The sequence below is a fragment of the Mustela nivalis genome, assembly GCF_964662115.1.
Source record: "Mustela nivalis genome assembly, chromosome: 11".
Lineage (NCBI taxonomy): Eukaryota > Metazoa > Chordata > Mammalia > Carnivora > Mustelidae > Mustela > Mustela nivalis.
Window position 1 is genome coordinate 50760854 of NC_139030.1, and position 21875 is coordinate 50782728.

General features: G+C 38.2%; 1 protein-coding gene across 5 annotated transcripts in view; it reads left to right on the plus strand.

The window, feature by feature from the left end:
- The window catches only part of STK39 (serine/threonine kinase 39), a 298465-nt gene extending 289316 nt beyond the window's left edge, over window positions 1-9149 (plus strand). For all 5 annotated transcript variants that reach the window (XM_082689250.1, XM_082689249.1, XM_082689251.1 and 2 more), the window contains one exon: window positions 7610-9149. In XM_082689250.1, the coding sequence (XP_082545376.1) occupies window positions 7610-7684 (75 nt within the window). In that variant the 3' untranslated portion in view covers window positions 7685-9149. The remainder of the gene's footprint in view (window positions 1-7609) is intronic.
- The last annotated feature ends 12726 nt before the right edge of the window (window positions 9150-21875 follow it).

The following is a 21875-nucleotide window of genomic DNA, read 5'->3' on the forward strand; positions in this document are numbered from 1 at the left end:
ACACACACAGCATTTATGGATTAAGCTCACCATCTTATATAGGCATGGCCCATGGGCCCCAGAACAATTGCAAAATTAACATCAGAAATCACTGATGTCCTATTACTATAACAAATATAATGAAAGCCTTTAAAAAAGTGTGAGAATTACCAAAATATTACAGACAAGAATCGAGCCAGTGCTGTGGGAAAATGACCCCACCAGACTTACGTGGTACAGGATTGCCACAAATCTTCAATTTATAAAAAGAAAAAAAAATGTGCTATCCGGAAAAGGCAAGAAAGTGAAATGCAATAAAGCAAGGTAGGCTTCTATCGTGAAGTACTGTGGTTGTCTCCAGGAAAAGCTCTTGTGAGATTAAGTTGTAGGCTGAACTAGCCTTTTTTTTTTTTTTTTTTTTAATCCCTGTGGAACACCATTCTTACTCAGAAGAATAACTGACAAACTGTGGTTATTCAGACTAAGAATTTGGCAGTATTTTTTTCAAAATGAACCAAGTGAGCCTGACACTTCAAGGAAAACAACTGACAATATTTGTCATCAATAATACCTTTTGGTTCTAGAACAGAGAAAGGATTTTGGGAAACTTGCATCTGCCACTGTAAGTGTGACAACAGCCCAGTACTTACTTTTTCTGATGAGATTAGTCATGTGTGATATTAATGAATATGATTGGTGGACATTGCATATTGAAACACTGAGATTCTATAACAGACTGTGTCAGCAGTGGATGATCTGCATAATTCAGTGATGCTGAGGGGAAAAGATCACTTCCAACTGAGAGATAGGCCACTGGTTTCAATGTAATAGAGTATGTGGTTTCAGATTCTACAATGCAACTAAATTTTAAGAAAATCCACTTGGCATATCTTGGTATGGTGACAAGCAACAGTCACAATGATCAGAAAGACTTTTGAAATACTATTTATTCCCTTTCAGTGACCTATTTATAGGAGGGTGGATTTTTTTTCCTTTTTTTTTTTTTTTTTTTAAGATTTTATTTATTTGTTTGACAGAGAGAGAGATACCACAGGTAGGCAGAGAGGCAGGCAGAGACATCGGCAGTGGGGAGGGGATGGGGAAGCAGGCTCCTTGCTGAGCAGGGAGCCTGATGTGGGACTCTATCCCAGGACCCTGAGACCATGACCTGAGCCAAAGGCAGAGGCTTAACCCACTGACCCACTCAGGTGCCCTGGATTTTCTTTACGTATGTCAAGGGAGCAACATAAAACAATAGATGGAATGTGGAAGCAAATATGAAAATCTAGCCATCTTCTGTTAAGCAAGACATTAAAGAGATTTGCAGAATGTGAAGCAGTGCCATTCTCAAATTTTTGTTTTGGTAAACTGTGGTCATTTTCCATTAAGATTTTATTTGTTAGCATGTAATAGGTTTATTATTAGATTTAATAAATTAGTAAGTGAATAATTTAGTAAATTAGTAAGTGAATAATTTCAGTTTTAATTTCTGAGATCATCAGTATAATAAATGCAATCTACATAAGCATGTTTGTTTTTACTTTAATACTTTGATATTAAAATCATGTTTAAAATGTTTAAAAATTTTCAGTTTTAATCTTTGAAATAGTCAATACAATAAATATAACCTACAAAAACCTAAGCTTTTTAAGTTTTAGTTCCAGTATAGTTAACACAGTGTTATATTAGTTTCAGGTGTGCAGTTTAGTGACTCAGCAGTTAAATACATCACCCGATGCCCATCGCAGCAACTGCCCTCCTTAATCCCCATCACCTGTGTCACCTATCCTCCCAACCCACTTCCTCTCTGGTAATCACTTTGTTCTCCAAAATTAGGGGTCTGTTTCTTGATTTGTCTCTTTTTTCCCCCTGGGTTTTGTTTCTTGTCTGACTCATTTTACTCAGCAGAATACTCTCTAGCTCCATCTATGTCCTTGCAAATGGCAAGATTTCATTCTTTTTATGGCTGAATAATACTTCATTATATATAATATAATGGAGCATTATTCATATATATATATGAATAATAGTGTATATATATATATATATATATATATATATATATATACACACACACACACACACACACACACACACACACACACATACCACATCTTCTTTATGCATTCATCTATCAGAGGATACTTGGACTGCTTCCATATCTTGGCTATTGTGAATAATGGTGCTATAAACATAGGGGTGCATGTAACCTTTTGATTTCGTGTTTTTGTATTTTTTTGGGAAATACCCACTGTGTAATTGCTGAATCTTGGGGGTGGTTCTAACTTTTTGAAGAACCCTGTACTGTTTTCCACTGTGGCTGCACCAGTTTGCATTCCCACCAACAGCGCACAAGTACTCTCCTTTCTTTGCATCCTCACCGACACATGTTATTTCTTGTGTTGTTGATTTTAGCCATTCTGAACAGGTATGAGGTGAAATCTCATTGTAGTTTTGATTCGCATTTCCCTGATGGTAAGTGACGAAGACCTTTTCACGTGTCTTGTGGCCGTCTTTAGGTCTTCTTTGGAGAAATGGCTGTTCATGTCTTCTGCCCATTTTTTAATTGGATTATTTTTTTGCATGTTGTTTCATAAGTTTTTTTTATATATATATTTATACCAACCCTTTATTGAATGTGTATCATTTGCAAATATCCCCACTCAGTAAGTTGCCTTTTTAGTTTTGTTGATTGTTTTTGCTTTTATTTCTCAGGAGACAGATGAAATGTCAAAAAGGTTACTGCCTGTGTTCTCTTCTAGGATCTTGATGGTTTCAGGTCTCACATTTAGGTATTTAATCCATTTCAAATATTTCTATATGGTGTAAGTGGCTGTCCAGTTTTCTCAACACCATTTATTGAAGAGACTTTTTCCCATTGATTATTTTTTCCTGCTTTGTCGAAGATGAATTGACCACATACTTGTGGGTTTATTTCTGGGTTTTCTATTCTATTCCATTGATCCACAGGTCTATTTTTTTTTTTTTTTTCTTTTTAAAGATTTTATTTGAGAGGGAGAGAGAATCTCAAGCAGACTCCACACTGAGGGCAGAGCCTGGCTCGGGGCTCAATTCCACAGCTGTAAGATCTTGACCTAAGCGAAAACCAAGAGATGTTTAACTGACCAAGCTACTTAGGCAACCCTCCATATCTGTTTTTTTAAGCCAGTACCATACTGTTTTGATTGTCACAGCTTTGTAATTTAAAGTCCACAACTGCGATGCTTCTAGCTTTGCTTTTTCAAGATTGCTTTGGTTATTCAGTATCTTCTGTGGTTCCACACAAATTTTAGGGGTTTTTTGTTCTAGTTCTGTGTAAAGCGCTGGTGGCATTTTGATAGGGTTTGCATTAAATGTATAGATTACATTAAGTGTACAGACATTTTAATTTATCTGTAATTCCATAAGCATGGCATGTCTTTTCCTTTCTTTGTGTTGTCTCCAGTTTCTTTCATCAGTATTTAATTCCTAGGTTATCTTATTATTTTTGATGCAGTCAAAATGGAACTGTTATGTCAATTTCTCTTTCTAAGGATTCATTATTGGTGTATAGAAATGCCACAGATTTCTGAACCTTTTGTCTCCTGTAACTGAATTTATCAGTTCTAGCAGTTTTTTTGGTGGACTCCTTGGGTTTTCTATATAAAGTAGCAAGTCATCTGCAAATAATGAAAGTTTTCCTTCTCCATCAATTTGGATGCCTTTTATACCTTTTTTTGTTGTCTGACAGCTCTGGGTAGGACTTGTAGTATTATGTTGAATAAAAATGGTGAGACTGGACATCCTTGTCTTGTTCCTGACCTTAGGGGAAAAACCTCTATTTTTTCCCCATTAAGGATGTTAGCTGTTGATTTTTCACAGGTGGCCTTTATTATGGTGAGGTATGTTCCCTTTGTTGAGGTCTTTCATCATAAATGGATGTTGTACTTTGTCAAATGCTCTTTCTGTGTCTGTTGACATGACCATATGGTTCTTTCCTCTTATTGATGTGATCGATCACACTGATTGATTTAGGAACATTGAACCACCCTTGCATCCCAGAAATAAATCCCACTTGATCATGGTAAATGTTTTTTTAAAAAGCATAAGCTTTTGAAGTCCTTGATAATTTTTAAGAATATAAAGGGTACTTGAGACTGAGAAGTTTGAGAACTGCTGCTTTAAGGGTCTCTAATCTCTTTGCTCTAGAACCCAGAATCATTTTCATATTGCCCTCAGTGTTTTGGCCACAGTGAGCAAGACAAGAACTCAGCCTTGGTTAAGAGAGAGTTAGCAGGGTAGTGGGGAAGAAGAGCTGAGTACCTGAATGAAAGCCAGACAACCTGGCCTGTGACTCTGCCAGGAAACTGAGTGTTCCAGTGTAGCCACAGGAGGCTCTGGAACAGAGGGTGAGAGATGGACTCCCTGTGTGATGTACCCACAATAATTACTGGTTTGATCACCCACTTGCATTGTAAATTCTCAACTTCTATTACTCTTTGCAAAAAGGATTTAAGATTTTTCTTTTAACCACTATTGGATACTTTATTTCCTCTCATTTCAACATCCTGCTAATTCCCATTGCCAAATTTCTGGTGTATCTTTGACATGCACTGATGTACTTCCCATTGGCTAGTCCCTGCTTGTCACTGTCAGCAGCTATCCTTGCTCCTGTGGTGTTTGTCATTTGCCTATTAATTACACACATTGTGTCTGCCCCCATTCACTGCATTGAGTAAATGATGTTAGCAGGTGTGAAGAAGAAAGGAAGGTTTAAGGAGATATACAAACTGGTGTGGAACAAGAAAATAATTGGGGGTGAGGGGCTGGGTGGTGATTCTGATCTTACTACCCCTGACAACACAAACAGTGAAAATTGCCCTTTACTGAATATCTTGTCAACTTTAACTAAAGAAATCAATGGGCAGGTACAAAGGAAAATTTTTAAATGCCCACTTATATTTCTACCCTTTAGGCTATTGATTTTCTTATATAAGCTTAAGTACTGACACCATTATTTTAAAGATAATTACTTAAAAATACTCAAGTTCTGTATTCTAATTAGCAGTTTATTGTAAGGGAAATTGTTGGGGGTGACAAAGGACTGAGTTTATGCACTGGTTTTTGGAGCAGTGCAAAGCAGGTTCATTGTGATGATTGGAAGGTTTGTTTTTTTTTTTTAACATGGGAAACTAATTGTTTTGACAATAATTTAGCAGGGATTAGGCCAAGAAAAGGTTTGTATGGTCCTTTGGTGATTAATTGCCTATTCCCAGTCATTTATCAAACCTTTTTCTCCCCACTTGTACTTACATAATGTCAGATTCTGGTTTATGCACTTGGAAGAGGTGGCCTGGAATGGTGATATGCATACTGTGTGTGCGTGTGTGTGTATGAGAGAGAGAGAGAGAGAGAGAGAGAGAAGGGGAGTTGAAAAAAAATAAAAAATTTTGAATGAGGACAAGTGAGAGGTTTGATGAGCAATGACTTGTTTCCAGTTCCTTTTAATTTTGAAGAAAAAAAAATCAAAGTATTTGACACAATATAAGTTGGGGCAATTCTAGGCAATAAATGTCCTAAAATATTATAAACAAAATTGTTCTGGAAAAATAAGTTGTTTGTTATGAGCCCTGCTACTACTTGGTAAACACTTTTTTTCTGACCAGTTTTATAGAGGACGCCTTTTGGTAAAAACCGTATTACCCTCGGTGACCAGTTAAATCGCTTTTGCTCATTTTCGTATTTTAACAACTGAAAATCTGTACATCTTAATTCGCTTCACATATTTCACCCTTTTTCCCCCACTCCCCACCCCCGCGCCACCACTCCTTTCTGGCAACCACCTGTTTGTTCTCTGTATTTAGAATCTGGTTTCATTGTTGTTCATTTGTTTTGTGTTTTAGATTCCATATGTAACTGAAGTACAATATTTGTCCTTCTCTGGCTAACTTATCTCACTTAGCGTATATTGTTTAGGTCCATCCTTGTTGGAAATGGCAAGATCTTACTCCTTTTTATGGATGAGTAATATTGAATTGTATAAATATATATTCTACATCTTTATCCATTTATCTGTAGATGAACCCTTAGGTTGGATATTCTGGCTACTGTAAATGCTACTGCAATCAACACAGGGGTGCATATATCCTTTCAAAGTAGTGTTTTCATTTTCCTTGGGTAAATACCTAATAGTAGAACTACTGGATCATACAGTATTTCTATTTTTAGCTTTTTGCAGAACCTACCATACTCTTTTCCACAGTGGTTGTACCAACTCACACTCCCAGCCAACAGTGCACAAAAGATACCTCTTCATGTTTCTTGTCTCCTGATATTAGTCCTTCTGACAGGTGTGAGGTGATATCTTATTTGGTTTTGAGTTACAGTTCCCTGATGATTAGTGATGTTGAACATCTTTGCATGTGTATGTTGGCTGTCTGTCTTCTTTGGAAAAATGTCTGTCCGGGTCCTCTGCCCATTTTTTATTGGGTTTTGTGGAGGTTTTGTTACTGAGTTGTAGGAATATTTTGGATTACTGACCCCTTATTAGATATAGAATTTGCAAATATCTTCTCCCATTTAGTAGGTTGCCTTTTTCATTTTGTTGATGGTTGCTTTTGCTGTGCAGAAGTTTTTTATTTTGGTGTAGTTCCAGTAGTTTGTTAGCTTGTCTCCCTTACCTGAGGAGACGGGTCCAGAAAATTGTTGCTAAGGCTGAGGTATAAGAGATTAATGCCGATGGTTTTTTGTTTGTTTGTTTTGTTTTGTTTTTTGTAGGATTTTGGTGGGTTTAGGTCTTCAATTCACCTGGAGTTTATTTTTTGTGTATGTTATAAGAAAGTGGTCTAGTTTCATTCTTTGCATGTAGCTGTCCAGTTTTCCCAGCACCATTTATTGAAGAGATTGTCTTTTCCTCATTGTATATCTTGCCTCCTTTTTTGTAGATTAGTTGACCATATAGGTACGGGTGTGTTTCTGGGTTCTCTTTCATGTTCCATTGATCTGTGTTTTTGTGCCAGTACCGTACTATTTTGGTTACTGGAGCTTTGTAGTATAACTTGAAATCTGGGATTGTGATATCTCCCTGCTTTGTTCTTCTTTCTCAAGATTGCTTTGGCTATTTAGAGTCTTATATGGTTCCGTACAAACTCTGATTATTTGTTCTAGTTCTGTGAAAAATACTATTGGTATTTTGATAAGGATTGCACTGGGTAATATGGATATCTTAATAATTCTTCCGGCCCATGAGCTGAGCATGGTCTATCTTTCCATTTGTGTCTTCAGCTCCTTTCATTAGTGTCTTATTTTCAGAGTATGAGTCTTTCACTTTTTTGGCTAAATTTATTCCAAGGATTTTATCATAATCCTTTAAAATGATTAAGGAGCTCTAATTTGAAAGTATATTCAAAATCACTTTCTTGGCAGTCATTGACAGTTTCAAAGCTCCAAGTCTGGAGACTCTGGTGTTTTAACAGGAACAAATCCTCCCACCCCCCATTTTCTGTACTTGATAGCATAGTGACCAGATTTGTTACAGTAGTCCTTCAAGAGGATGATTCTCTGTCCTGGAAGACATGGGACATTGGCCCCATATAGACTGTGCCTTTGCTTGGATCAACCGGCACTGAAACTTGTCTTTTTCCCTTTTCAGGCTTCAGGCTGCGATGGGTCGGAGATTCCTGATGAAGTGAAGCTGATTGGGTTTGCTCAGCTGAGTGTCAGCTGATGTATGTCCCTTGACATCTCCCTGATCTGTCATGCCCCTCACCTCACAACACTCCCCTCAATCTTCTCTCCCCCACCCTGTCTCCCACCCCCTCACTCCCAGTCCCCACAAAATCAGAAGATTGTGAAGAGTCTGGCTTCAATGAAATGGGATAAAAAAGAATTTTTTTAAACTTACAACACTCCGAGTTCTGCTTTATTCTCTAGCAATCCACAGTATGAGAACAAGCAAATGCCACAGCTGCACGACAGTTGCTAATTTTTCCAAGAGCTATTTAATATTCTTAGCAATCAATTTGGATATCCCTTAAGTGAAAAGAATCTGAAATACACTCAGGTGGTCCTATTTATTGGCAAACAAAAGGAATTTTTTCTCTCAGAAGCCTATTTCTTCTCTCATTGTTCTTTCTGTTCTACTTTAATTGTACATCTGACAATACTGCCTCTTTTATGTTGTATTTAGAAATTAATATACTTATAAAATTAAGATTTATTAGCCAAACTTGAATTCTAGTTTTAAAACTGACTGTGAATTTTATTTTTCATATATTTATGCATTACACACCTTAGCTATAAGAAGAAAAGTTTTTGATTATATGCTTCTTGCAGTTAATCTCTTGTTATTTAAACAGAAAATTTCAGGTCTATCTTTGGAGTATTTATAACTTTTGATTTTTGAAATGACTGAATTAGGAACTAGGATGCTTATTCTTTTGGTTTGTTTGCAGAAAAACCAATCCACAATCTGATTGTCTCTTGGGAGAGGGTGCCTTGCAAACTTTCATATTAAGAATGTGCCTGAGGCTGCTTTACTTTGGAATAGTCTCAGATCTAAAATTTCCTCTACATCAAGTGGCATATATAAGTTTTGCTTCATTGGAACGTATAGAATGCTATATAAAATGTTGCCATTCTATTAGACTGCTCATTATGTACCCATCTCTGATTTGACTTCTCCTTAAATGATAGGATTTGTTGTTCCAAAGGTGATAAACTTGAAGCTACCAGAATCTGAGTTTTACTTGAAATTCTGCAGAATACCCAGGTGGAGTAAAAAATAGAAAGGGTTTTGTGCAATGACTAAAAAGGTAAAAGGCTGTTAAGTTTCAAGAATAAATCCTTTTCAACCCAAGTAGCCCTCTGCTTGACTGTGTATTATGGAATAGTAAACCTTAGGATTTTCAAAATTGGAGTCTAAACTTTCAGGGAGGTGGGCTCCCAGGACGGTACCATTGCTCTTTCCTAGCTAACCCTAGATACGGCAGCTCTTTAATGTACTTTAAAAAGCAAATATATATTACTAAGGAAAGAAAAAGTTATTTATAATTGCCTTGTCATAATTGTAAAGGTGTTCTAGAGCCATTTGCATACAATTTAATGTAATTTCATTCCATTCTATTGTTTACACAATGATTACTCAAAGATGACTGCAAAGGTAAAAGGAAAATAAAAGTGTATTGCACAAAGCGATTGTGTCCCCTTGTTTCCTTCCTCCTTCAGGTATTACCAGCATGGCGGTGGGGCTGGTTGGCACTTCCACTCCTCCTAAGAACTAACAGTGAAAAGTGCCCTCAAGGGAACAAGGCGACCATTCAGTCAGAGGATCAGGTTTGACAAATATTCACACTTCGTGTAGACAGTGTTTGAACTCAGACAATAGGGCTGTAGGGAACAAGCGAAAAATAATTCCTTACCGTGGCTTCTTTTTAGCCCAGAGGCTTGGAGTGCTGGTGACTTTCCCAGAGCCGGACTCCCAAGGTCTGGGTTCTAATAGCCTGAGCATCTTCTTAACACTGTATACCTTGTGGACAAAACCAGGATGAGAAAAGGCCCTCATCATCTACTGGGAAAGTAAAACATACATGAACAACTGGAGAAGCCTTGTATTGCAACATAGTAATAAGTATCATAGAATAATGTATGTTCCTAGTCCTGTATCTTTACTGATTGCATAGGAATGTATATAAACTTCCTCAAATACTAAGACAAAGATTGTCTTAAAATGAAGGGACTGTAAGAACTGGCTAACAATATGAACACCGGGGTCAAATCTGTACACAGAAGTTAGCCTTGAGGTCCTGCAAAATTGCAAAGCTAGGGCTCATCGCAAAGAGCTGTCTGAGCAGACACAGCCTTCTCTCAAACATTTTTCTTTTTAAAATTAGGAGAAATACATTTTTCCCTAGTACTAAAGCCTGGAATGAAATTTCTCTAGGAAATGAAACTTAGTATTCAGAACCTTCAAAACTATCCAATCAGTCCTACAATACACACATAGTAAGTTTTGAACACACTTACCTTCTCTAGTACATTCAGCAGACGCCCAGAGGTAGGTCCTGTGATAGGAAGTACCATCCTTAAGAAGTTGAGAGCGTAGTCCAAGCAGTTCGGTAATCAAAAAACGTAAAGGCGTGAGTGCACAACCTATTCTTTAGGCAATCCTACGTGACCATTTCTCTTAACCAAGCTTTAGATTAACGAGGACACACAACAATGCAGTGTTGTGATTCACTGGCGAGGACCTAAACATCACTGAACACATTTTCGGTATTATTTGGACAGATTCCTATGCCTTAACAAACAGATGGGTTCACAACCTCTCCGTTTAAATAACCTCTCTCTGTCTAAATACATACAAAACCTGTTCTGCATCCCAGGCACTTCTATCATGGATAGTTTTTAAAGTTGTAAAAAATAGAAGCAAATTCCCTTTTACCTCATTATAATTCCCATGTATTGTCCTTATGTGAACAAAATGGTTTTCTGTATCTAAAACAACTTTTAGAGGGGTGCCTGTGGGGCTCCATTGGTTAAGCATCCAACTCTTGATCTCACCTCTGGTCTTGATCTCAGGGTCATGAGTTCAAGCCCCATGCTGGACTCCATGCTGGGTTTGGAGCCTACCTAAGAAAAATAAATAAAAACTTTTAGAGACACCTGTAAATCATGTGTGATGAAAATTTTTCTAACAAAAACAAAAAAGTACTCTGGTAAAGTTCCCTATGTGTTCCATATCTTATGTGCTGGTAAAATAAACATGGTAGAAGCCCACCTCCTCTTCACGTCTGAATAGGGTAAAGTAGCAATCTTTAGGGGAAGACCCAAGGATTCCCTCAAAAAAAAAAAAAAAGTCCTATATACAATGATTTTAACATGTAAAAATTTCATATTCCTATTTTTCAATCACCCATTTTCAGTAATGCACTGATGGTCTATTTAGTTTTAAGCAATATACCTCCTGGGTGAATCTTCCGAGTTAAATTACAGAGATGGTGAGTGTGAGCCAATTCACACTGGAAGACTTCTGTCAAAAATGAGGATTTGCACTAGACAGTAAGTGATCTTAATCTTCTTAGTAAGTGATCTTGGTCTTTTTTCCTGGAAGCCTATTTGATAACAGAAGATGTTGCCTAGTGAGGTCCATTTAGGTTGTGATAGGAAGATCATACGATCAATTTAAGATAAAAGGGTTATCCATTCTTTATAAGTGAGAACATGCTTCTGGCTCACCCATACGGGGCCCTGTATAGTGGAGATTCGCTTACAGGGAACTCAGATGTACCTCAGTTTTGAGGCACACATTTATTGTCAAAGCCATTAAGCAATCCTAGCTAGCAACTCCTCTGACTCTCACCAGGATATTAAGGGGCAGATTGAGTGTGTATCATTTGCCACAGTGGGTGGTACTAGAACATTCCCCCTCAGGGCCGGAATGTCCCGGCCTAGAACCATGGAATGCTTTCTGGGGTGCTGAGTTTCAAGACAGCTGTGACTTGGCCTAACTGATGTAAACAAATGGCTTTCAAGTGATAATTTCCATTGTGTATCTGCATGAGCTAAAAATTCGAGTGTAAGGAGTTTGATTACAAGTTGAGTGTTATCTTCAAGCTGAAGCAATTTGCCTGGAGTTTGGGGCTTGGTATGTGTATTCTTGGGAATAATAAAACACATTTTAATGCATTATAACTAGGATGGAATGACTGACTTCATCAGTATATCAATTAACACCTAAACCACCACAAAAAGGGGCGGGGGGCTGCTCTCCACTGAAAAAGACAAGGCATAAAAAATGATCAAAAACATTTCCAAAATGTCCCAGTGGTTGCCGAAATGATATTTTGCCACGGGGAAAATGCATGGTCCAATAACAACAATCCTTTTATCTGCCTCCCTGGCCCTTGCTCACCAAGCCCAGCCAAGGAGTTTGGGAGTCTAAGAAGAGTGAAGAAAAATTCACCCCATTAGGTTATCAGCCACTGTGGATCTTGTGCCAAACCAATGAATGCAGTTTTTAATCGAGCATCCCCAGGTGAAAAAGCTAAGAGATACATAAAACTTCCCCCTACATGAGTTATAAGCGTACAAAACATCATTAGCTGAAGTTTATTGAGCCCATATAATTTAGCCCATAACTCATCGAAGGGCAGGGAACGTTATTAAAAGTTACAATCTTATGCTATTGTTATTTGAGTTTGCTACAGAATGATGAAAGGGCAGCCACGAAATAATCATTCCAACAGTGTATTTACCCCTCATGTAGAAAACCAGCTTGAGAAACCAAGACTTGTAATTTATCACAGAGGAAGCTGCCTATTGTCTAGACAGAATATTCGGTAAAATAGCAGGCACATAATCTGGGAGGAGGAGGAGGAGGAGGAGGATACCATGCTTCGTTACAACATGGTATAGACAGTCCTCTGGTCTAACCTTCACCCAGATGAACAGTTTGGTACTGAACAATTCTGGCAGCACTTAACGTGTGTTAGGTAACCAAGGGCAAAAGGACTAGTGATCAGAGGAAGGGTGCATACACTCAGATTTTTCACATACCTCAGTCTTTTTTTTTTCTCCTCTCTCCAAATTCTGTGGGATTCTGAAAAAGGAAATGAGAATCAAAGTGTGTGTGGTGGGGCGGTGGTTTGAGGAAGAGGCCTACCAAAATGCCAGCACTGGTCAGGCGTGTGATTGGGAAACCTGAATTCAGATCCAGCACGATTTTCCAATGCTCTAGAACACTGTATGAAGCTGGCCATATGCATGATCCGGTGTGATTCACGCAGTAGTCCTGTGATGATGTTTATGTGTACACCAAGGAACAAGGTAAGATCTAATTTTTATTCTGGGTTGTAGACAGTAAGTGTGAAAATCGGGCTTTAAACTCTTTTGAATTTTTTTTTTTTAATCTTAACAGAAAGAGCCCTCACATTGCTAAGCACTTTACATCATCTCATTTAATCTTAAACAGTTGTTGATTGGGGTTTCTTATTACCCCATGTTAGACATGAGAGAACTAAGCCTTGGAAGGCCAAAGCAGCCCAAGGACATACAGTCAGTGTCAAACATGTGGCAGGAACTTGAAGAAAGGTAAGTCTGGTTCTAAAGCCAACACCTAGAGCCATATCAGACAGCCTCCCTGTGTGATACAAGACACACATTACTGCAGACTTTCTTCGTACCAGGCACTAAACCAAAGACTTCCAGTTCACCTTCCTGAAGCCTCTCAACAACTCAGGGAAATTGGCTTTGTTATGCAGATTATTGATGAGGAAATAGTTATACGAAGGTCTGGAGTAACTTCTCCAAGTTCGGCCAGCTAGTAGGTAACAGAGAGGGACTGAACCCAAGTCCGGTGGGCTCCAAGGCATTTCCGCCATACCATAGAGAGCTGCAAACCCAGATTTCATGGGGCCTGAAATTAATACTGTTTGGGGTAGGGGACTCTCTGAGTTTGGGTATAAAGTTATTCGTGACAAATTATGTACTGAGTCTTGCAAGGGGCCCCCGGCCCCTATTCCTGGTAACCCTGCCACTGAGTCACAGACGTTGCAACTGCTTTTCATTTCATGATTGTATTATAGCTTCTGTGCTCCTCAGAGTCTTTTGTGATGTGGTTTCCAAATCCAGGGAGGTAAGTAATTTTTCCAAGATCAAAGAATGAGAGATAGTTGTTTGAAAAGGGATGGTTTCTGTCTGGTTAAGTGCCTTAAAAAACAACAACAACAACAACAAAAGGGACTCTAAACAAAAAATAAATAAATAAAACAACTACATTCTTTAGTAATAAAATATAAGACCAGAATAGCTTCTGCTCAGGCTTTGTTGCCGACTGTCAGTGTGACCTCACCCAGGTTCCATTTCACTTCTCGAAGGCTCAGTGTACTCATTTTTAGATTGAGAGGGATTAATTAGCTGATCATTAACTTCCTTTCCAACATGAACATTCTAGGGGCCTAATTGAGCTGAGTAATGAATAAACCCGTTGCTGCTTGAATGTACTGGTCCATCCATTCCGCTCTAACAGTTGAGCTGTTGGTGAATTGGGTTTTAGAAATTCTAATCAGTTAATTAGGATCCTTTGTTATAGCAAATAGTTGTACAGGGAGAATCAGGATCAACCTACTTGAAGTTAAAAAGAGTGGGTATGTTAATTAGCTTGGCTGTGGTGATTATTTTACAATTTATATGTATATTGAAACCTCAAGTTGTACACCTTAAATATATATTTTTTTATTTCTCAATTATACCTGTAGACATAATCTTAGAATATTTAAAATATTTTTATTTCTGGGGTGTACCCTCAGCACACAGTACTTCAACAGGAACCATCCCACTGAGCTCTTTTTCCCCACAGAGCTCATGTTGCAAGAGGAGAGGCAAGAAATGTGTTGGGGAAAGCAGAGGCAAGGAGGGAGACACCTGACCAGCCATCCTACCCACTCACTGGCCCTCGCAGGTAAAAGTAGCCACGGCATCCCTGTTGACTCCAAAGAGCTAAGTCTTAGAAATCAAACCAAAATCTTAGAAATTGCAAATTCCTATTATTTCTAGCATTTCTGTCTTATAAATAGAAATGATCCTGAGAGGTTAAATTAAAATTATTAAAAATAGTTAACATCAGGGGCATTTGGGCAGCTCGGACGGTTAAATGTCTGCCTTCAGCTTGGGTCATGATCCCAGGGTCCTGGGGTGGAGATCTGCATCAGGCTTGCAGCTCAGTGGGGAGTCTGCTTCTCCCTCTCTTTTTGCTTCTCTCCCTTCTTGTGCTGTCTCTCTCTCAGATGAATAAATCAAATCTTAAAAAAAAAAATAGTTAACATTACTAAAAATACTAAACACAGTAACTACCTTATTCCAAGAGCTTCTCCTATGTATGATTTCTTAATCTTATAACTATGCAAAGCAGGTATGTCTTGTGTCCAAATTACAGATAAAGGAAATGAAGTTCAGAGAAATTCAGTAACTTATTCAAGATCAACAGTTAGTACACGGCAGGACGGGAATTTGAATTCACATGTATCTTCTTACTATGCCAATTGCCTCCCAGTTAAATCTGCATTTTCCCTATTTTTATTATGTTTTTTTCTTCATTGCCTTCTAACCAACCAATAGAGTATAAGCTGTTTACAGGAGTACTTGCAAAGGAAACTTAGTAGTTGTCTGGTACAGACCCTTACTCAATATGTGTTGGAAAATACAACATTACTGGAAGAAAAAAAAATCCATTAGGAGACATATATTATTGAAAACCAATGACTTCAATCAGACCAGCAAAGAATCCAGGTATAAAAAATTGCAAATGGCAGTTACAAGATGATCAAGAAAAGGACAGTCTGGCTGGGGAGTAGCATTTTCAGCTGTTCCTCTGTGTTGGCAGCCTTTCAAATCCACACAACTACTAAATGCATTAGTATAAGGAAGGCTGTGATAACACCACAGTCAGCTGTGTAAAATGAATTTAAGAGTGACTGACAGATAAGTAGACTTGAAGTAGCAAATTGCTGAAAAGATCAGCTCAGAACTGTGAAACAGAATGATGCTTCAGTGTGGGTTAAAAGAGAAAGGGTTGACATGTCCGTCACTAGAGTCACCTTGGGGATCAGCCAAGGATTTCTTCAACCTCTCAGGATCAGCATGTTCTAGAATAAGGTTCAGCTTCTCATTGAAGTGCCACCTGGACAATGCTCACTATCATAAAATTCACTTTTTGGGGCGCCTGGGTGGCTCAGTGAGTTAAGCCTCTGACTTTGGCTCAGGTCATGATCTCAGGGTCCTGGGATCGAGTCCCGCATCGGGCTCTCTGCTCTGCAGGGAGCCTGCTTCCCCCTCTCTCAGCCTGCCTCTCTGCCTACTTGTGATCTCTGCCTGTCAAATAAATAAATAAAATCTTTAAAAAAATTCACTTTTTGAGTCTAAATCCGTTCTGTTTTTCATGTTACATAGCTCTTTGCCCTCCATCAGGAAGATAGGAGACTTGTATTAAAACACTGATATAGGGGCACCTGGGTGGCTCAGTGGGTTAAGCCGCTGCCTTTGGCTCAGGTCATGATCTCAGGGTCCTGGGATCGAGTCCCGCATCGGGCTCTCTGCTCAGCAGGGAGCCTGCTTCCCTCTCTCTCTCTCTCTGGCTGCCTCTCTGTCTACTTGTGATTTCTCTCTGTCAAATTAATAAATAAAATCTTAAAAAAAAAAAAAACAACACTGATATAATGCTGGGCTCCATGTGATAAACCCTATAAATTTCAGGAAGTAGTTTGGTGTTGCCTCTTAAAAAGTATCATCAATATCTGTGATCCATGTGTGCAGGGAGCTATTGCATTTGGTCATTGAGCTTCAGAGTATTTTACAGCGTGACAGTCTAGACAGACACTTAGGAAGGGAGCTAAACTATGGAAATTAGAACCCTGTGACTACTCTATATGTATATATGTAGGACTTAACTTAGATAAATTGTGCAATAATTGAAAGACAGAAAGAATGAATGAATGCTATTATAATTATACAATTCCCTCAAATTTAGACTTACTGAATATATTTTTTAAAAATGACAGGATTTCTGAAGTCAACTGTTCTAATCTGGTAATCTTTCTTAGGACCCAGGCTTTCTGACTCCCAGCCTGGTGTTTTTTTGTGCTCTGCATAGAAAGAAATTCCCTTACTATTAAAAAGAGAAATACACCATAGAAATAGGAGACCAGTTTTTTGAGTGAGACCAATCTTTGTGCTTCTGAAGATTTTAATATTAGAAAGAATATTAAATGTAGGTGATCCCAAAAATACCATCCATAGAGACACCAGCTCAGAAATAGCCACATTGAGTACACAGGAGATATTTGATACATAAATAAAGTTTCATCAAATCACCTTGAAACGCTTAGCTGCAGTAAAAACGATTAATTTTTCAACAATGACTGAGCCAGAGAAGCTTATCCACTCCTGTGTTCTCTGCTGAAGACAGCTAAGGCTCCATATTTATTCTTTGTCCTTGAGTTTGCAATTGATTTCTCTGAGGTGGTCATTTTTGGAAAGTCAAGCTCGAAAGAGCTCTCTGACCAAAGCCCATTCAAAATGAGGAAGGAGAGCCAGGCACTCAACTATGAGGAGTTTTCTTCAAACACATTCTTAAAAGAGCAGCATTTTCTCCACCTACCCCAAAACACAGGAGAATAGGCACGTAGTTGTCAATTTTTATAGGTTCTTATGTGAATGTGGAGCCTTGCAATATCTTGTATTGGTCTTAAGAAAATACAGTCAGTCCCTGGTCTACAAAAAAAAAAAAAAAATTCTTCTGTACAGATTGAATCCTGTCTCCTCTCCCAGTGTTTCTCTTCTATAAAGATCCCCTTGCTGTCCTGGGAGTAGAGATACGGAGCTAAGGGTCTCTAAGTTATCTGGTTCCCCAGCATCTCCATGATCTCCTCTCCTACTTTCTTCTGCTCTCTCAACTTCAGACACACCCAACTTCCCTGTTGCCCTTTTAACACACGAGGCACTGCTTTAGTTATTCCTTTGGAGACAGGCCTCTCCAAGTTCTTAGTACTTAGCTAATTCCCTCTTTTTCAAGTCTTTGCATAGTGTTACTTTCTCAATGAGGCCTCCATGAGCTTTGTATTTAAAATTGAAACCTTCAAGAGATGGTCCAAGATGACAGCACAAGAAGACCCTTTCACAAACACACTGAATCTACACCTATACATAGAGCAGTTTCCCCTGAAGAACTGAGAGCATGAAAAACAAATGATAGGTTCTCCTGTGGCCCTCACTCTCCAATCTGGTCATGGTGACAGGAGCTGTCCCAGCCCCCTCCCACAGAGGACTAGTGCAAACCTTGCTATCACCATGTCCCAACACGTTTTCCTGTAGACCATCCCCACCCCCCACCACATGCCCTCATTAAGAGTCCCTCCAAAGCAGCACCACAAGCATGGCAGGGGGCAAGCATCCCCAAAAGGGGTCAGCACCACCCCAAAGCGACTCCTGCCCCAGGAAGAGGACAAAAAACCCATACATACTGGTTCAGCTGCAGCTCCAGCAGTGGGTTGGTTGCAGATATTTGCTTTGGCTGCATGCCCCATCTACCAACAAAAGCTTCTCAGGGAACAACACAGGGAGAACATCCTACATTTGTTGCTACTGCAGCCCTGGCAAACACCTGCTCTGACCTAACTCAAGCCCAAAGCAGCCCAAAATTGGTCAGTAACAACACAGGGGCCAAACCTTACCCACATGAGCCAAAGAGAGCCACTGCAGACAACTACACTGAAGGCAAATGTGGCTGAGCCACAACAGTAGGGTAGATGGAACACATATAGGAGATACCCCTGAAGTACCAGGTTCCAGTGAACCAGAAACACTGCACTGCAGGGCACCACAGGACTCTTCTTCTTCTTTTTCTTTTTAAGATTTTATTTATTTATTTGACAGACAGAGATCACAAGTAGGCAGAGAGGCAGGCAGAGAGAGAGAGGAGAAAGCAGGCTCCCTGCTGAGCAGAGAGCCTGATGTGGGGCTCTATCCCAAGACCCTGAGATCATGACCTGAACCAAAGGCAGAGGCTTTAACTCACTGAGCTACCCAGGTGCCCCAGGACCTCTTCTTCTTAAGGCCACTACTTTCAAGAGCAGGAGCTGTAGCTGACTTTTCTAACACAGAAAAAGACAAAGAGTTAGGCAAAGTGAGGAGATAAAGGAATATGTCCCAAATGAAAGAACAAGACAACGTCCCAGCAAAAAAAGTAAGCAAAATGGAGAGAAGAAATAACACTGGGATTTGAGTAGAGGACATCAGTGAGACTCTAAACAAATAGAAAATATAACAAACAAAGCAGAGATGAAGAACTCAATAACTGAAATTAACATTACTCTAGAGGGAATAAATACTAGACTAAAAGAAGCAGAAGAATGGATCAGTGACCTGGAGGACAAAATAATGGAAGCAATTATGCTGAAGAGGAGAAAGAAAAAAGAAAGAAAGGAAAAAAAAAAAAAAAAGAATAGATTAGGGGAAATGGGCAACAGCATGAAGTGTAATAACATTTGCAGTGTAGGGATCCCAGAAGGAGAACACAAAGAAAAGGGGGCAGAAAATTTTGAAATATTTGAAAAAATAATGGCCAAAAAGTTTCTGAATTTTGGGAAGGAAACAGAAATCCAGAACCAGGAGGCAGAGAGCCCCCAACAAAATCAGCCCAAGGAAGTCTACACAAACACACAAAGTAACTAAAATGGCAAAAGGTAGTATAAAAGAGAATTATAAAAGCAATAATAGAAAACAGTTACATACATGGAAATTCCCATAAGTCTATCAGCTGATTTTTTAACAGAAACTTTGCAGGCCAGAAGACAGTGGCATGATATAGTAGCATGATATGCTAAAAGAAAAATATCTGCAACCAAGGATACTTTATGTAGTAAGGCTATCATTCAGAATAGAAGGTGAGTTGAAGTTTCCCAAAGAAACAAAGGAATTCATCACCACTAAAACCAGGCTTACAAGAAATATTAAAGGGTACTCTGTGAGTGGAAAGGAAAGACCATAAGCAGGAGGAAGGAAAGTAAGAAGCATGAAAACAGTAAAGATATCTATATAAAAAATCAGTCAAGGATTCACAAAATTAAAGGATGTCAACTATGACACCATGTACCTCAAACATGGTGTTGGGTGGGGTGGAGGTTGATGAGTAAAACTGTAGTGCTTTTAGAATGAGTTCAAACTTGGGCAACCATCAACTTAATATAAACCACTATATGCATACTATGTTATATATAAACCTAATGGTATCCACAAATTTAAAAAAAACAGTATTAGGTTTGCAAAAAAATAAAAAGAAATGAATCCAAGTATATCACAAAAGAAAGCCATCAAACTGAGAGAAGAGAGCAAAAATAAATAAAAAGAACAAACAAGAACTGGAAAACAACCATAAATGAGTAACAATATGGCAATAAAATGCAAACCTCTCAATAATTACTTTGGATGTAAATGAACCAAACACTCCAATCAAAAGACATAGGGTGACAGAATGGATTAAAAGAAAATTGCTACATGCTGTTTATAAGAGACTCACTTCAAACATCAACATACATGCAAATTAAAAGTGAAGGGATAGAAATGCATTTATTATGCAAATGAAAGTGAAAAGAAAGCTGGGGTAGCAATACTTATATCAGACAAAACAGACTTTAAAACGAGGACTGTAGCAAAAGACAAAGAAGGACACTATATATAATCATAAAGGGAACAATCGAACAAGAAGATATAACAATTGTAAATATTTATGCACCCAAAATGGGATCACCCAAATGCATAAAGCTGCTAATAATAAACATAAAAAGAATAATCAATAGTAATACAAGAATAATAGAGGACTGGATATCACATTTCCATCAATGGATAGATCATTCAAACAAAAATCAAGGAAATAGTGGCATTAGACCAGATAGGTCCAATAGATGTATTCAGAACATTGCATCCTAAAACAGAGTACACATTCTTCTCAAGGGCACATGAAACATTCTCTAGAATAGATCACATGTTAGGCCACAAAACAAGCTTCAACAAATTAAAAAAGACTAGTCATACCATGCATCTTTTGATCACAACTCTATGAAACTAGAAATTACCCACAAGAAAAAGTCTGGAAAGAACACAAAGACATGGAGCTTAAATATGCTACCCAACAATTAATGGGTCAACCAAGAAATCAAAGAGGAAATCCAAAAACACATGGAGACAAATAAAAATGAAAACACAGCGTTCCAAAATCTTTAAGCTATAACAAAAGTGATTCTAAGAGGGATGTTTATAGCAATACAGTCCTACCTCAAGAAGTAAAAACAACAAAACAAACAAACAAAACCCAAATAAACAACCTGAACTTACACCTAAAGGAGCTAAGGGGGGAAAAAAGAGAGAGAGAGAGAGAAATAGAACCCAAAAGCAGAAGGAAGGACATAATAAAGATTAGGGCAGAAATAAATGTTAAAGAAACAACAACAAAAAATATCAATAAAACCAGGAATTAGTTTCTTGAAACTACCAACAAAATTAATAAACCTTTAGCTGGACTCGTAAAAAGAGAGAGAGACAGACAGATAACAGACAGAGAGAGGACTCAAAATCAGAAAAGAGGAGAATAATAACTGACAGCACAGAAATATGAAGAATTATAGAAGAACATTATAAAAAATTACATGCCGACAAATTGGATAGCCTCGAAGTAGTTACATTCCTAGAAACATATAACCTACCAGAACCGAAGCAGGAAGAAATAGAAAATTTGGGCCAATTACCAACAATGAAATTGAATTATGAATAAAAAACAAAACAATACCAAAAAACTTCCAACAAAAGTCCAGGACAAGATGGCCTCACAGGTGAATTCTTCCAAACATTTAACAAAGAGTTAATACCTATTTTTCTCAAGCTGTTCTAAACAATAGAAGAAGAAGGAAAGCTTCCAAATTCATTCTCTGAGGACAAAATCACCCTGACATCAAAAACAGGTAATGACACTACAAAAAGAAAGAACTATAGGCCGCTATCTCTGATGAACATAGATGCAAAAATCCTCAACAAAATATTAGCAAACCAAATCCACAATACCTTAAAAAAAATCATCCACCATGATCAACTTGAATTTATTTCTGGGATGCAATAGTGAATTTGCTTTGCAAATTAATCAATGTGGTACATCATATCAGTAAGAGAAGGAATATATCATATAATCATTTTGATAGATGTAGAAAAAGCTTTTGATTAAGTACAAAGCCTGTTCACAGTAAAAGCTCTCAATAAGGTAGGTTTAGAGGGAAAATACCTCAACATAATAGAGGTTATATGTGGAAAACCAACAGCTAACATCATGTTCAATAATGAAAGACTGAAAGATTTCCCCCTAAGATCAGGAATGTGAC